General features: G+C 49.1%; 1 protein-coding gene across 1 annotated transcript in view; it reads right to left on the bottom strand.

Moving 5' to 3' along the window:
- RNF17 (ring finger protein 17) overlaps positions 1–15808 on the bottom strand; it is a 3010943-nt gene that overhangs the window by 959062 nt on the left and 2036073 nt on the right. Inside the window, exon 26 of the mRNA XM_078657063.1 lies at positions 7593–7714. Within this exon, the coding sequence (XP_078513189.1) occupies positions 7593–7714 (122 nt within the window). The remainder of the gene's footprint in view (positions 1–7592; positions 7715–15808) is intronic.

Genomic DNA, 15808 nt, shown 5'->3' with positions numbered 1-15808 from the left:
TTCATAATGCACTTAAGAGTATATGGTATGGCAATATCATAGAACAGCTATAAGGACATGGTTCCGAAAGCTGCAAACAGGCTCAGCTTATGCTAGAGCACCCTCTCACACATAACCAAGCACTCTGCCTCCAGGATTGTTAACGATTCAGAAAAGGGGGTGGTCATGAACAGAGTGTCTGAATTAAGCAGACCACTCTTACCCAGTCCAAAGATCAGGGCTTGATCCATCACCGTTATTTAGCTCACTGCCCCATCCCAGCTCAGAACCTGGCTATATGCAAATTAGTCTGTCCCTGGCCCAGTGCATCATGGGAACAGGGCAGACCAAACTACCAAGCCAATTCTTCACCAGAAAGGAGACAAGCTACCGGGGACCGGTTTCTGGCATTTCAGCCTCGTCGGCCCGGCTTGCTTGAATCCTGATGGAGCAGTGAGCAAGGGACTCATGTCTGAGTATACCCTGCCACACCTATAGTGGCCAAAAACGATTCAGAAAAGGGGGTGGTGATGAACAGAGTGTCTGAATTAAGCAGACCACTCTTACCCAGTCCAAAGATCAGGGCTTGATCCATCACCGTTATTTAGCTCACTGCCCCATCCCAGCTCAGAACCTGGCTATATGCAAATTAGTCTGTCCCTGGCCCAGTGCATCATGGGAACAGGGCAGACCAAACTACCAAGCCAATTCTTCACCAGAAAGGAGACAAGCTACCGGGGACCGGTTTCTGGCATTTCAGCCTCGTCGGCCCGGCTTGCTTGAATCCTGATGGAGCAGTGAGCAAGGGACTCATGTCTGAGTATACCCTGCCACACCTATAGTGGCCAAAAACGATTCAGAAAAGGGGGGGGGGGGGCTCATTGCACCATCAGGATTCAAGCAAGCCGGGCCGACGACGGCTGAAATGCCAGAAACCGGTCCCCGGAAGCTTGTTTCCTTCCCAGTGTAAGAATTGGCTTGGTAGTTTGGTTTGCCCTGTTCCCATCATGCACTGGGACAGGAACAGACTAATTTGCATATAGCCAGGTTCTGAACTGGGATGGTGCAGTGAGCTAAAAAACGGTGTTGGATCTAGCCCTGATCTCTTGACTGGGTGAGAGTATTCTGCTTAATTCAGAAACTCTGTCCATCACCACCTCTTGTTGTTAAATATCCAGGATTGTTAAGGCCTGCCATAGGAGTGACTTATAGGTTACTATGTGTCTATATATAAGGTAGGTATAGGGATACTATACCTAAGCAAGGGGTGATTACATGACCTTCCCCAGGTGAGTAATCAGCCAGTTGTGTCAATTTAGGTGGCGAGCCAGGGGTGGCATAATATATGCTGCAGCCCCTGGTAGGCCTTGGATGCACCTATGCCCTGGGTACCTAGGGTACACTGTACAGGGGTTCATAAGGTGACCCAATTCCCAATTGGAGATGTACCTTAAGTACATGGAGTCCATTTTACAGAGAGAGCAGATAGTCTGCGACCCTGATTAGCAGGATCCCAGGCCAACTAAGTCGAAAACCAGTTAAACACTAGGCAAAAAATCTGGGGTAACCATAGTCAGGTATCCACCTTCCTACAGAGGCGAGTCCGATAACGTTGGAGAAGACCTCCGGTCACTCGAGGAGCCCGTGTAACGGGACCGCGACCTGTCCCTCCGATGACGATGAAGGGACCTTGTGGAGGAGCGGTGTCTACTGCGAGTGCGATCTCTTCCTCTAGATCTTGATATAGATCTCCTGGGCCTTGCCGGAGTCGCATGTTTTGGAGGTGGCGGAAGCGGAGGAGTTGGCACCAGAATCTCAGGCCGAGGTTGTGGAGGTCAGGGAGACAGTGGAAAAGGAGGAAGGGGTGGTGTAGGAGGCGGTGGAAGCGGAGGAGGAGGAGGAGGAATCGTCGCTGGAGGAGGAAGCTGCGGAGGAGGGATCCTCAGAGGCAGCGGTGAAGGTGTAGGCGTCCTGGGCCTAGAAGGTGAGTAGGTCCGTGAATACTCCGATTCCGATGATCTCACCACTCTCCTCTTCTTCTGAGCAGGCCTCAAAGAAGATGTTCTGGAGGCAAGCCTCTTCTTGGCCTAGCGCCGGTGCCGCCGCGACCGGGAGCTCGCAGATGAAGACGACAGACTGACCACTGTCCTGGTCCTTGAAAGTCTCCTCAACGTCGATTTTTCCTTCCTCGACGTCGACCTCTTCGACTTTCTGCTTCTCGACGTCGATCTTCTAGACGTCGACACACTCCTCGACGTCGAATGTCTTCTCCTCGATGTCGACTTGCCACTCCTCGACGTCGACCGTCGTGTCGACGGTGAACGGCGGTTCAGCCTCGACGGCGAACGCCGTCGCCTTCTGGACACATCTCAACGGCGATGGTGTGTTGACGCCGGTGAAGTCCTCGATGTCGAGCTCGTCCGAGGTCTCGACGTCCTGCCCCTCGACGTAGAGCAGCGACGCCGCTTGGCCCCAGAGCCCTGGGTCGACGGGGAGCAGATGGTGGTCATACCTCTCGACGCCGACGTCAAAGCTATCAACGTCGACCGAGATCTGTGCCTTTTCTGGACCTTTTCTTGACTGGGGAGCCCCCCAGAGGCCGAAGCACAGGCAGAGGTTGATGACGGAGTCCCTCCATGCCCAGAAGTCCCACCTGGTTCTTCATGTCTCATCTGCTCCAGGCCTTGGAGACGAATCTTCTCACTGTCAGACAGGGTCCTCCTGGAGAAAGAGTGACAGATATCACAGGAGTCAGGGACATGGGTGGAAGGGAGACAGAGTATACATACTCCGTGTGGGTCAGATTTAGCCTTCTTCCTACCACACTCATGGCACTTGTCGAATAAAGCTGGCATATTCGAAAAGAGGTGGTAAAACTGGTTAAAAAAATAACAGCAAATGGTGGAGGAAGACCCCAGACGTCGAGTGAAACACTCAAAACACTGAAAAAGTGCCAAAAATTGAAGAAATACCCAAAAAGGGAGAGCTCAATGCTCCAGGGTCCTGCTAGCAGGAGCCGGAAAAAAGAACTGAAAGTAAAAGGACTTTGGCTGCGTATCCTGGGATACCGAGGGTCTCTGGAGAGTTCCTTAAAGGCACGGTATCCCTTTTCCAGACACATAATGGCAACCTATGGGGGCTTGTCTGTCCAACCCTTCCTCTCTATCATTTCAAGGATTTTGGAGAAGGAAAGTTTCTCTATTAGTGAAACTTGGTGATATGTGTAAAATTTGATTTTATTTGGCTATCTTTTTCAATTTAAGTTGAAGTGCTGGCCAGTGTAGCCTTGTGGTTATAGGCTGCATTATTTGTCTTTGATTCTCTCTTAAGTGTCTATGCAGGACTGCAAAGAAGACAGCTTAAGAGATTATTTTTGATTGCTCCGTGGTCCCCGCACATGGGCGGGACTATTCACTAGATTAGGACTATACACAGAGATCCCCTACTACAGAAGGGGGGGGGGGTGTAAAAAAGACACCAAAGCATGTTGGGCCTGCATTAGGAGAACCTAAATAAAGAAAATGGTTCTTAAGGTATAAAAACTGAAGTAAATGGTCAATTCACCATGGAAGGTGAACACATGAAGAGGATGCGGTACTAAAGAGGGACTAACACACAAGTTACTACTTGTGAAACAATATATCTGTAAGAGACATTAGTTAGTGATAGATTCCTTACCTTAGAATATCCCCAGGCGTCAGACTGGATTTGGAAAGATTTTTCTCAGCAGTATCCCTGCTCGTCGGTAGGCGTCCTCGTAAGGCTCTGCGTACATCTTTGGCGTCGTAGTCACCGAGATGACGTCGCTGGAGGTACTTAGACGCGCCCACGCGAGTGGACATCAGTTCTGTACACGACTTTCCGCACCAGGAATGCAGAGCCATGCAAGATACTGACCACTGGTGCATTGAAACTAGGGCCCTGAAAAGGGATGCCCTTAACCCTAGAAATCAGTTCGCAGAACTGGGAGGATGGGTGGGGCGGTAAGGAATCTATCACTAAATAATGTCTCTTACAGATATGTCGTTACACAAGTAGTAACTTGTGCATCTGAAAGACACGTTAGTGATAGATTCCTTATCTTAGAATAGATACCCCTGCAATACCAACCCCGATGGAGGGTCTGCGAACCAAGATTACACCAGAAAGTCACAGAGAACAGAACGGCCAAAGAAGCTGTCTCTCGGGACGGGACTGTCAAGGCAATAATGCTTAGTAAAAGCGTGCAGCGAGGCCCACGTGGCTGCCTGACAGATGTCTTGCAGGGGACACCATGTCTCAATGCAGTAGTAGCTGCTGTCGCCCTGGTAGAATGGGCCAGCAACCTCACCGGAGGTTCCTTTTTAGCCAGAGAATAACAGGCTTTGCTACACACGACGACCCAGCAGGAGATAGTCCTCTTGTGTACTGCCCGGCCTTTCTTGGCACCCACGTAGCAAACAAAAAGCTGGTCATCCACCCAGAACTGTTTGGTGCAGTTCAGAAAAAAGAAGAGCGCAAGTTTTGGGTCCAGATGGTGGAGCCTTTCTTCCACTCTGGAAGGGTGCGGAGGCGGAAAGAAAGTGGGCAAGGTGATAGTCTGCCCAATGTGAAAAGCAGTGACAACTTTTGGTAAGAAGGAAGGACGAGTGCAAAGCACAACCTTGTCCGGATGGACTAAAGAAAAGGAGGGTAACAAGAAAGAGCCTGGAGCTTACTCACACAACTAGCGGAGGTGATAGCAACCAGGAAAGTAGTCTTCAAAGTCACCAAACGAAGAAGACAGTTGTATAGCGGCTCTAAGGGAGCACAATTCAAAAAAGTAAGTACCAGTTTCAAGTCCCACTGTGGCATCACAAACGGAATAGGAGGGAAAAGGTGACTAATGCCTTTGAGAAATCTAACACAGGACTTGAAAAGAGAAGGCTCATCAGGGAGCCTGTGAAAGGCAGAGATCACAGAAAGGTCCCCTTTGATAGTGCCCAGACCAGAGCCCTGCCGGGCCAATGAAAGAAGGAACAAAAGGACCTCTGAAAGAGGGACAGAAAGGGGATCCACAGCCTTTGCTGTGCACCGAGCCAGAAATTTGTTCCACCTGCAGGTGTATACCAATTTAGTGGAGGCTGGACAGATTCGGGCGACGGACCGCCCCCTGCTGCTGCGACAGAAGTTCCTCCCGAATAGGCAGTCAGATCGGGGGATATACGCTCATACTGAGTAGCTCGGATACCAAACTCTTCTTGCCCAGTCCGGTGCCACAAGAATGACTTGGGCCCCGTTGCGCCTGATCTTCTTCAGCATTCTGTGCAGAAGTGGTATAGGCGGAAAGGCGTACAATAGACCGTAGCTCCACTAGCGACGAAAAGCGTAGCCGAGAGAGTGCACCTTGGAAATTCCAACGCGCAGAACAGCAGATATTGCGCGTTCTCTTCGGTGGCAAATACATCTAACCAAGGCTCTCTCCACTGTCGAAAGAGACCTTGCACCACCTCTGAGTGAAGACACCACTCGTGATCCATCAGGCACCGGCAGCTGAGTTCATCCGCCCTGGCGTTTAAAGAACCTGCCAGGTGTTAAACCGTCAATGAAATGCCTTGTCCAGCCATGTCCAGAGGCGCAGAGCCTCCTGACAGAGTCCAGGACCCCACCCCACCTTGTTTGTTGCAATACCACACGGTGGTGTTGTCTGTGAACACCTGCACCACCTTCCCCTTGACAGAGGGAAGGAATGCCTTCAGTGCAAGAAGGATCGCCCAAAGCTCCAGAAGGTCGATATGGAGCCTGGACTCCGCCGGAGACCAGAGGGCTCTGATCTCAGCCTCTCCCATGTGGCTGTCCCATCCCAGTAGGGACGCATCGGTCACCACTGTGTGCTCCTGTTGGGGAAGGGAGAGGTATCTGCCAATGACCCAACGCTGATCCATGAGCCACCACTGCAATTGTTGTGCAGTCCCCTCCCGAGATCTGGACGTAGTCGGACAGGTTCCCCTGATGCTGCGCCAACTGGAACTACATGTCCCACTGCAGAGCCCGCATATGCCATCTGGCATGGTTGGTGAGCAGGATGCAGGAGACCATGAGGCCCAGCAGCCTCAAGGTCGTCCTGACCGAAATCCGGAAAAGGGCCGAAAGATTGCAATCATAGCTCGAATGTCCCAGACTCGCTGTTCGGGAGGATAGACCCAAAACTGTGCTGTGTCCAGAACCGCTCCGATGATGTGGAGCTTCTGAGAGGGAATCAGGTGCGACTTCGGCACGTTGATGGAGAACCCCAGCAAATGCAGGAGCTCGGACGTAGTTTGGAGGTGGGAGACAACTGCCTGGGGCTAGTCCGCCTTCAACAGCTAGTCGTTGAGATAAGGGAAGACAAACCCCTGATCTGCGCAGATGAGCTGGACCACCGTCATCAATTTCGTGAACACCCGAGGGGCGCTGGTAAGGCCAAAGGGGAGCACAGTGAACTGAAAATGCTTCTGTCCTACCATGAATGCAGGTAACGCCGGTGGGCCAGCAGGACGGGGGATATGAAAATAAGTGTGTTGTAGGTCCAACGCTTCCAACCAGTCTTGCGGGTCTAGGGCAGAAAAGACCTGGGCAAGTGTGAGCATCTTGAACTTCTCCTTCCAGAGGAAGCGATTGACGCTCCGAAGGTCTGAGATAGGAGGCAGGCCCTTGTCCTTCTTTGGAACCAAAAAATGGTGGGAATAACAACCACGACCTACTTCTGGCGTCGGAACACGCTTGATGGCCCCCTTGGCCAAGAGGGCTGCAACTTCCTGCTAGAGAAGTGTCAAGTGATCCCCAGACATACGGTGGTACTGTGGTGGCATGGCTGGAGGGGCAGTCTCGAAGGGGAGGGAGTAGCCCCTTCAGACCAGTTGCAGAACTCACCTGTCCGATATGATGGTGCGCCAGTGGTAGAGGTGATGGCGAATCCTGCCACCCACTGGCGTCTGGTGGGCCTGAAACACCGGACGAGGAAGGTTTGGAGGCAGCTGCTGTAAAGGGGAGGAGGGGGGGGGGGGGGGGTGGACTGACCCGCACGCTGGCCCAGTGACCCGTCTCTGCGGCTGCGCTGCGACTGTTGCTGCGCAGGCCTTTGGCTTTGAAACAAACGTGCTTGGGTGTCCCTTCCTTGGCCACGAAAGGAGCAAAAAGGAGTGCGTGTCACCGAAAGGCCAAAGACCCAACACTGGACGCCAGACGTATGCAAAGCATGTGCATCTACAGCACACGTGCCTTGAACATACAAGTTTACTTTGTTCATTATCAAGACAAGAAAGTAGAACATGTTGACAGCCATTTGCATAAGCTAAAAGTTGGAATATATCAAGGCAACATGGCTATAAATGTAGATCAGAGTAGTTAGAATGTAGGCAGGGTTTGTGGAGGGAAAACAAAGCATTGAGGTTCTTCTAACACCACTCTTGCTTGTAGTTAAAATAATGTTTTTACTGAGCATGAACATGGAGCAAGATGCCTAATAAAATGTTATCAGTACTTAGTCTAGACAAAACCTGTGAAGAAAGGGATCCACTATAGGGACAGTGTACTGGGCACATGTCAAACTACAATCAATAAACTGTATAGAATAACCATTATTTAAAAAGTTGGTCTGCATTGCAAAACCTCACCTTATATCCTTTAGTGAGATTTCCACAGACAACTGTCCCACTTTTTTTAGAAGATCGTCTGTAAGTATTCTCAAGCAACACACATTTACCTCTTCCTGGATACCATAATCAAAATAAAATACCTGTGAAATAGAAAGGCAAATGCATTTTTTCAGCAGAAAGATATTTCATCTAAGACTCACAAGTTCAAGCATTCCAGTAAACATGAGGAGTGGCAAAGCATATAGACCTGGCCTAGGCAAGCTGTTGATATAGTCTTTTTTTCTGCAAGCATATACTACAAATATAAAAGTAAGAGCACGTGTCTGCATAAACATGGCCGCTATTTACTTGCATTTACTGGTGCACAGAAAATGTACTTTTGGCTTTGAATTGATGTAACATTTAGCCAATAGTTTAAACAAACACGGCTGACTTAACACAACATAGGATAAACAACAAAAAGAAAAAAGCATTGGCAAAATAAAGTTCTTTTAAAACTACACCACAAATATGAATTCGATTAATCCCCGTTCAAAAAACAGACAGGTCATGTTTGTTCTTTGTAAATCACATCTTTCTCTCTACAGGTTAACACATCCAAAAAAGGTGGTTTCCACTGCCGTTATTTAAATTCAGAATTCCAGCTCTCAGCAAAAAAAATATGAAAATGATGTTCGTAATACTATCATTCTAAAGAATTAGAAAAGCAGCACAATTTTGCAGTATAACAATAGGTTACCAATGCGGAAGCATTTTGGAGGAGGAGGGACTGCAGAGGAATTGAATGCATAAAAGTGGAAGGACAGAACAATAGCGACGTAACAGAGAAAGTAAAGTTGGAGGCAGTAAGAATAATAGAGAGAATGGCAGTTGAGAGCACTGCCCACCAGTACAACGCCTGGAGAATCAACTCCGGGGTCTGTAGCGGTGTACTACACCTGCAGGGGCCCCTCACACTTCTAACCACAGACACTGCCCTTAGGACTGAAGAGTCTGCCATGAGGTGACTTATAGGTTTTAAGTGTGACCCCAAATATGTGGTAAGTTATATCTGCTGTGAGAGGTGCTAGCACCACCTCACACAGGCTGCAAATGCAGGCCTGTAGTCTGAGTGGACACCCATGGGGAACAACATACATGCTGCAGCTCATGGGAGACCCCTGATGTACCTATGCCCTGGGTACCTTAGTACCATATACTAGGGACTAGTAGCCAAGTGTGTATGGACACAGTTCTTACCATGGTCAATTTAGGGAGAAAGCACAGTGACTGTGTTCCTGACTAGCAGGATCCCAGTCAAACTAGCTAAAACATACTGATACCAAGCAAAAAGTGGGGGTAACCATGCCAGAAGATCCTACTTCCAACACTCCTCACAGTTAAAACAGGTGGGCGAGAGGGAATGGGGTGCATTATATGGTGTAATTGTAAGATCTCACCGTGTAAAACACTACCAACCCTTAGAGCCAGTCAAGCTTTCTTTGACAAACCTTAGCTCAACCCTGGGTAGCTGTGGCTTTGAGTAGACAGACTTCAACAAAGGAACATGTGTAAAGCATTTAAACAGCAAAAAAACATTTAAAGAACAAAAAAAACTACTCAAGAAATAACACAAATTAATAAAAATAAAAGGTTATCATTTTAAGAATTTATAGACGCCAAAACGAAAATAATCCAGTAGAGGTTTCCAGAGATATAAAACACTCAACCCTGAACAAGTGTTTGACACTTAACTATTTCAAGAAAAAGTTGCTTCAAGGAGCGATGTAATTTCTAAGTAGTACTTTAGGCAACCAACTCCAGCGGGAGCCAGCCAAAGGACCAACTAGGTCCAAAAAAACTGTTACCTTCCCAAGGAAATCAGTGTCCAATTCAGTATCAGCGTAAGTGACCAGTTCCCATTAACTTCTAAGGAGTGGCCTCGATGAACAAGATAGTGTAGGAAAGTGCTGCTTCTTGACAGTCACTCCCACTTTTTGCTTGGTATCTAATGCAATTTTGGCAAAAGTGAACTGGGTTCCTGGAATCCAGGTCCCCAGTGCCAGATCTCTTTCCGTAAAAAGGTACAATTGTTCACTAATGTTCCATCCTAAGGGACCCCTCACCACACACATGCAGACTGCCATTGCAGAATGAATTGAATGGTGCAGAAAAAAGTGAACACACAACTTGGCACACACAGTGTGTGATATGCAGACACTGCACACAAAATATACAAGTCACTCCTACAGCAGACTTTACAGCTTTAAGGCAGGGTGCATTATATTACATGTGGGGACATATCTGCATGAGCAGATATGCCACTGTGATGTCGAAGTAGATTCTTAGACATTGCAAGTAACCAGGGAAGCCATCTTGAGAATATGTATTGAGCACTGTTGATTACAAGTTCCTCAGCTACCTGATGGCTTCACTGAAAACAAAGGTGTTTGGTATTCAACACCTCATATTAATAAACCCACAATGATTTCAGTAGTGGATTTATTAATACATGCACACAGAGGATACCTTAGAGCAGTGGTCTTCAAACTTTTTTATTCTGCGCCCCCCCCCCCCCCAGTGTAGAAAAACAATTCGCCGGGCCCCCCCTCAAAATATTCCACAACTATTTTATTTAACTGGCAAATAAGTCTATGTCTAGACTTATTTAAACATTGCAGCTAAGTTCTGTCACTGTTTTAGAAGTGCAAACAAATACATGATTTCCAAACATACCATTCCGGTGAGGCAGGCCTTACTAATGTGCAAAGGATCCAGTGTGGTTGTTCGAAACGGCAGTGTGGGTCTTGGAGAAAATTTGAAGTCCCTTCCCTTTTGACACCTTCTCCCAGCCAGGATTTAAATGACAAAGGATGTGAATGATGGCCCATTACAGACGTGCTTACTGCTGCTCATTTTTTTAGGCTGAAAACAAAGCATAATGTTTCTTTTGGCCAGAGCCTGGCGCCCCCCCTGGGATCACACGAGGCCCCCCTAGGGGGGCCCGCCCCCCAGTTTGAAGACCTCTGCCTTAGAGGTATTCCCTGACCCTATTACTCCTTTAGTGTGCTGGCTGACTGGTACAGAGTATCAAATGCCACAACATATGTGCTTCTGACCCCCTAGGAGGTGAGAACCCCGTTCTCAGAGGTCAGGAACAACGCCTGGTCTGGCAGGAGGTGTTTACACACCCACCAGCAGGATGGCTAGTAAATCAACATAGAGAGAGGCTTCAAAGCCTCTGCCGCCTTTAAAATACAACCCCGACTTCCCCCAGACCTGGGAGATGCCACCCCTGAGGCTCATTTGGCACCATGACAGGCAGGAGATTAGTTAAGCAAGGAGGTGAGCTGCCTGATGTGCCTCACTCTAGGAAAATTCCACTATCATCGTGATGGCAGAATTAGGAACACAGTGATGGGGGAATGCCCACTTCCCACAGGAAGTGGTGATATAGGGGGCATAGTGACCACAAGGTTAAGTAGCCCATTGGCTACTACTCTACTCTGATGCCCCTAAATTGAGTATTTCAGTAACCCCTTGGCACCAGACCTTTAGATTAAGCTGGCTCTAGAAGAAGAGGACACCGAAGAGCAAATGAATGTGAGAACTGAAGACTGCCGTGGACTTCTTGCGCAAAACCCTGCCTGCCTTCTCCAGACAACTGCAAAGGTCAGACGCATCCTCCAGCTGTGCATCCTCAAAAAGCTTTAGAGGGTTGAAAGTACTTTGAAAACCAGCCAGCATCTCCCGTGCAGTGGAGGAGCCACTTCCCTGCATCCTCCGACCGTGATCTCCAATTCCAAGAAACTGCTGACCATCAAGTCCACAGACCCAGTAACTGCCCAGGAGGAGGTCAGCATACTCAAAGATGTCAGATCCGTCTCCTAACCAAGTTTTGAGCTGCCAGGAGCCCAACCAGCCTCCCTACACCAATACCTCGGATACCGTACTCCTTGCCATGACCAACGCTTGTTTAGAGCCCAATCCAGACCCAAACAATCCAAAGCCTGACTAGCTGACGAGGGACATCAGCTCTGCAGAGGCCAGCACCAAGAGTGGCTCAGCTATCTTGTTTTGTCTCTTTTCTGGTTCAAACCGAGAACCTTGACCGCCTATGACACATGAGGGCCGGTCAACCAAAACCCTTTGCACCTGAAATTCCAGTCCCGAGGCCATGAACATTGACTGCTCCCCCTTGTTCCAAGGTCCCTCAGGAACTTTGACCCCTGTTTGGAGCTCCCGGTCTTATCCCCAAGTACCTTTTGCAGCCTATTTCGAGGTGCCTGCCCCCTTTGCCAATGGTGTAGAGCACAAAGCTACTAATTTGTCCAGCACATCTGTAGTCAGATACACCAGGGCAGGCAAAACTGAACTGCTTAAGGAACTTGGGTCCTCAACACCTCACAACTTAAAGGGGCCCCTCGAAATCATATTGCACATACCTATATGCAGTAAATGCTCTTCTCTCCATAAGAACGCATTACTGCATAAAAAAGCACTGTTTGCTAGCATTGCTAATAAATTGTATAAGCAATAATCTGAAAAGTGCTTAATCAATTACGAAGTTCTTAGTGTTGAAATATATATATAAAATGTGTTGTGTTTCTGAAAAGGTGTGGATCTTCATCTTGAGTGTGTATCATTTATTGACTGTGTATGCAACAAATTCCTAACACTCCTCTCCGATAATCCTAAGGCTGCGCAACCACACTACCACAAATAGAGCACATTGGGATTGTTACATCAAGACCCTGTCCAATTATTATGGACACCAGTACTCTTTACACAGCATACCTCTTTTTGGCAACCTATACTAAGGGCGAGATTGCTACAGATGCCTACCTTCGATTACAGCTTATCTGTTAGAGAATATCTAGTAATAGACTCCTTACCATAGAATTATCCTCTGGCGTCAGACTGGATCCGGAAATATTTTGTAAGCAGCAATGCTGCGCAACAGTAGGTGGTGTCCTTCGGCTTCTCATGGTGTCGGCCACGCCATAAAAAAACATGTGTGGTACCTATATGGGTGCCACCCCAGCATGCCGACGTCTGCTTCTTCTTGCGACTTTCCACACCGAAAGTTTGGAGCCACAAGGAACACGGACCACTGCGGAGGAATGGTAGGGTCCTGAAAGGGGAAAACCCTGTCCCTACAATTCCGTTTGCAGAGTGGGGAGGATGGGTGGGGCGGTAAGGAATGTACAACTAGATATTGTCTCTACCAGATAAGGAGTTATTGAAGTTAAGTAACTTGTTCATCTGATACACTTCTAGCTGCAGAATCTTTACCTTAGAACAGATACCCAAGTAATATCTCCACAGAGATGAGTCTGCAAAACAATTTCACACAAAAAAATCCTGCAAGACCGAACAGGCAAGGTGCCAGATCATACGTCCTACCTGTCCAGGTAATAGTGCTTGGTAAACGTGTGCAGGGATGTCCACATTGCTGCCTGGCAGATGTCCAGGAATGGGACTTCGCATGCTAATGAAGTGGTTTCAGCCTTGGTTCTTGTGGAATGATCCCGAAGATGGTCGTTTCTTGGCACACTGTAGAAAGGTGCTTTTTTTGGAAATGGCTAGCCCCCACTTTTTGCCTGGAAATAGATGTAATTTTGAATGGAAGTACACAGGATCCATGCCAACCAGGTCCTCTGTGACAAAAGCTCTTTCCCTAAACTGTACCTTTTGTTTCTCAATCCGCACAACCTCAGTACCCCTTGTAAGTCCCTAGTAAATGGTACCCCTGGTACCTAGGGCATTGGCTCTGAAGAGGGACCCCAAGGGTAGCAGCACAAATTGTGCTACGCTAGGGTCTCCTAACCAATCGCAGACTATGCCCTGGTGCAGAGAAAACTGAAGTCTTGGCATCGCACACATCTCTGTACCATGCCCATAGACAGTGCATGGTATATAAGTAAGACACTCCTCTGGCAGGCTTTCTAGCCCTAGGGCAGGGTGCACTATACCCCTTGTGAGGACATATCAGAATGAGCAGATATGCCCCTGCAATATCCATGTCGTTTCTTGGATATCTTGAGATCCCAGGATCCACCAGAGATGCAAGACATCAATATCAGGGGTACCGACCACTTGCTGCAGAACCCTACATAAAAAAGGGTCCAGAAGTACTCCAACTTTACAGCGACCCAGCACCCAACGAGGGACTTCAGGACTGTGAAGACCCACCTCAGCAGTGCCCAGCAGCTCCAGAATACTCACTTCAAGGTGCCAGGCCCTGACCAAGATGTTCATCCTTGTGCACCTTTGCCCAGCTGCACATCTTCACAGCACCCAGCCCACCTGGCCGGGGCATGTTCAAACCAGCTGTCCTCCCGAAGTACGAGAGCTCTTGTGACCTATCGCACAAGTTACTACTTGTGTAACGATATATCTGTAGGAGACATTAGTTAGTATTAGATTCCTTACCTTAGAATATCCCCAGGCGTCAGACTGGATCCGGAAATTTTTGCGTAGCAGTACCCTTGCGCGTCGGTAGGCGTCGTCTGCGGCTCCGCGTCCGTCGTCGGCGTCGTGGGCGCCGTGATGACGTCGTCGGAGTACTTAGACGCCGCCTCCGCGTGCTGACGTCAGTTCTTAGACACAGCTTTTCCGCGCCAGAAACGCAGAGCCATGTTAAAAACCAACACTGGTGCCATTGAAACTAGGGCCCTGAAAGGGGACAACCCTAACCCTAGATATTGGTTCGCAGAACGGGGAGGATGGGTGGGTCGGTAAGGAATCTAATACTAACTAATGTCTCCTACAGATATATCGTTACACAAGTAGTAACTTGTGCATCTGAAAGAGACACGTTAGTATTAGATTCCTTACCTTAGAATAGATACCCCAGCAATACCAACCCCGGTGGTGGGTCTGCGAACCAATAATCACACCAGAAAGTCCTGGAGGACGGAACGGCCAAAGAAGCCATCCCTCTGGACTTGACTGTCCAGGCAGTAGTGTCTCGCAAACGTGTGCAGCGACGCCCACGTAGCTGCCTGACAGATGTCTTGCAAGGGTACACCCCTGCCCAGGGCAGTGGTGGTCGCCGTCGCTCGGGTAGAATGAGCCCGCAGTCCAACCGGGGGCTCCTTCCTAGCCAAGGAGTAGCATGCCTGGATACACAGGATGATCCAAAGGGAGATGGTCCTCTTGTGCACCGCTTTCCCCTTCTTAGAGCCCACGTAACCAACAAAGAGTTGGTCATCCACCCGGAACTGGCGTGTGCGATCCAAATAGAATGAGAGCGCACGTTTTGGGTCCAGACGGTGGAGCCGCTCTTCCTCTTTAGAGGGATGCGGTGGCGGGAAGAAGGTAGGCAAGGTGATGGACTGCCCGATGTGGAAGGCCGGGACAACCTTGGGCAGGAAAGAAGGTTTGGTACGAAGCACCACTTTGTCCGGATGGACAGAAAGGAAAGGTGGAGTACAAGAAAGAGCCTGGAGCTCACTCACTCTCCTGGCAGAGGTGATGGCAACCAGGAAAGCAGTTTCCAAAGTCAGAAGGCGAAGAGGACAGTTGTGAAGTGGCCCAAAGGGAGCGCACATCAGAAATGTAAGAACCAGGTTCAAGTCCCACTGAGGCATCACAAACGGAACAGGAGGAAACGTGTGAGTGATGCCCTTAAGAAATCTGTTAACAATAGGGGACTTGAACAAAGAAGGCTGATCAGGTAGCCTGAGAAAGGCTGAAAGGGCAGAAAGGTAGCCCTTGATAGTGCCCAGAGCAGAGCCCTGCTGGGCAAGAACCTCAGAAAGAGGGGCAGAAAGTGGATCCACAGCCTTTGCTGTGCACCATGCCACAAATCTGCTCCACCTGCAGGCGTATACCGACTTTGTGGAGGGACGCCTGGCTGCCAGAATGATGTTACAGACTTCAGGAGGCAAGTCAAATGGCCTCAACTGTCGCCGCTCAATCTCCAAGCATGGAGGTGGAGACTGGACAGGTTCGGGTGGAGGACCGTCCCCTGCTGCTGCGACAGAAGGTCCTCCTGAAGAGGCAGACGAACCGGGGGATCGACTGACATACTGAGTAGCTCTGGATACCAGTACCTTCTCGCCCAGTCCGGAGCCACAAGGATGACTTGGGCCCGGTCGCGCTTGATCTTCTTCAGCACTCTGGGCAGAAGTGGTATAGGCGGAAAGGCTTACAACAGACCGCAACTCCACTCGCGACGAAAAGCATCTCCGAGCGAGTGCCGCCTTGGATATTCCAACGCGCAGAACTGATGACATTGCTCGTTCTCT

This window comes from Lissotriton helveticus, chromosome 8 (assembly GCF_964261635.1).
Source record: "Lissotriton helveticus chromosome 8, aLisHel1.1, whole genome shotgun sequence".
NCBI classification, from domain to species: Eukaryota; Metazoa; Chordata; class Amphibia; order Caudata; family Salamandridae; genus Lissotriton; species Lissotriton helveticus.
Note: the sequence above shows the minus strand (reverse complement) of the source record. Positions and strands in the feature narration are given on the sequence as shown.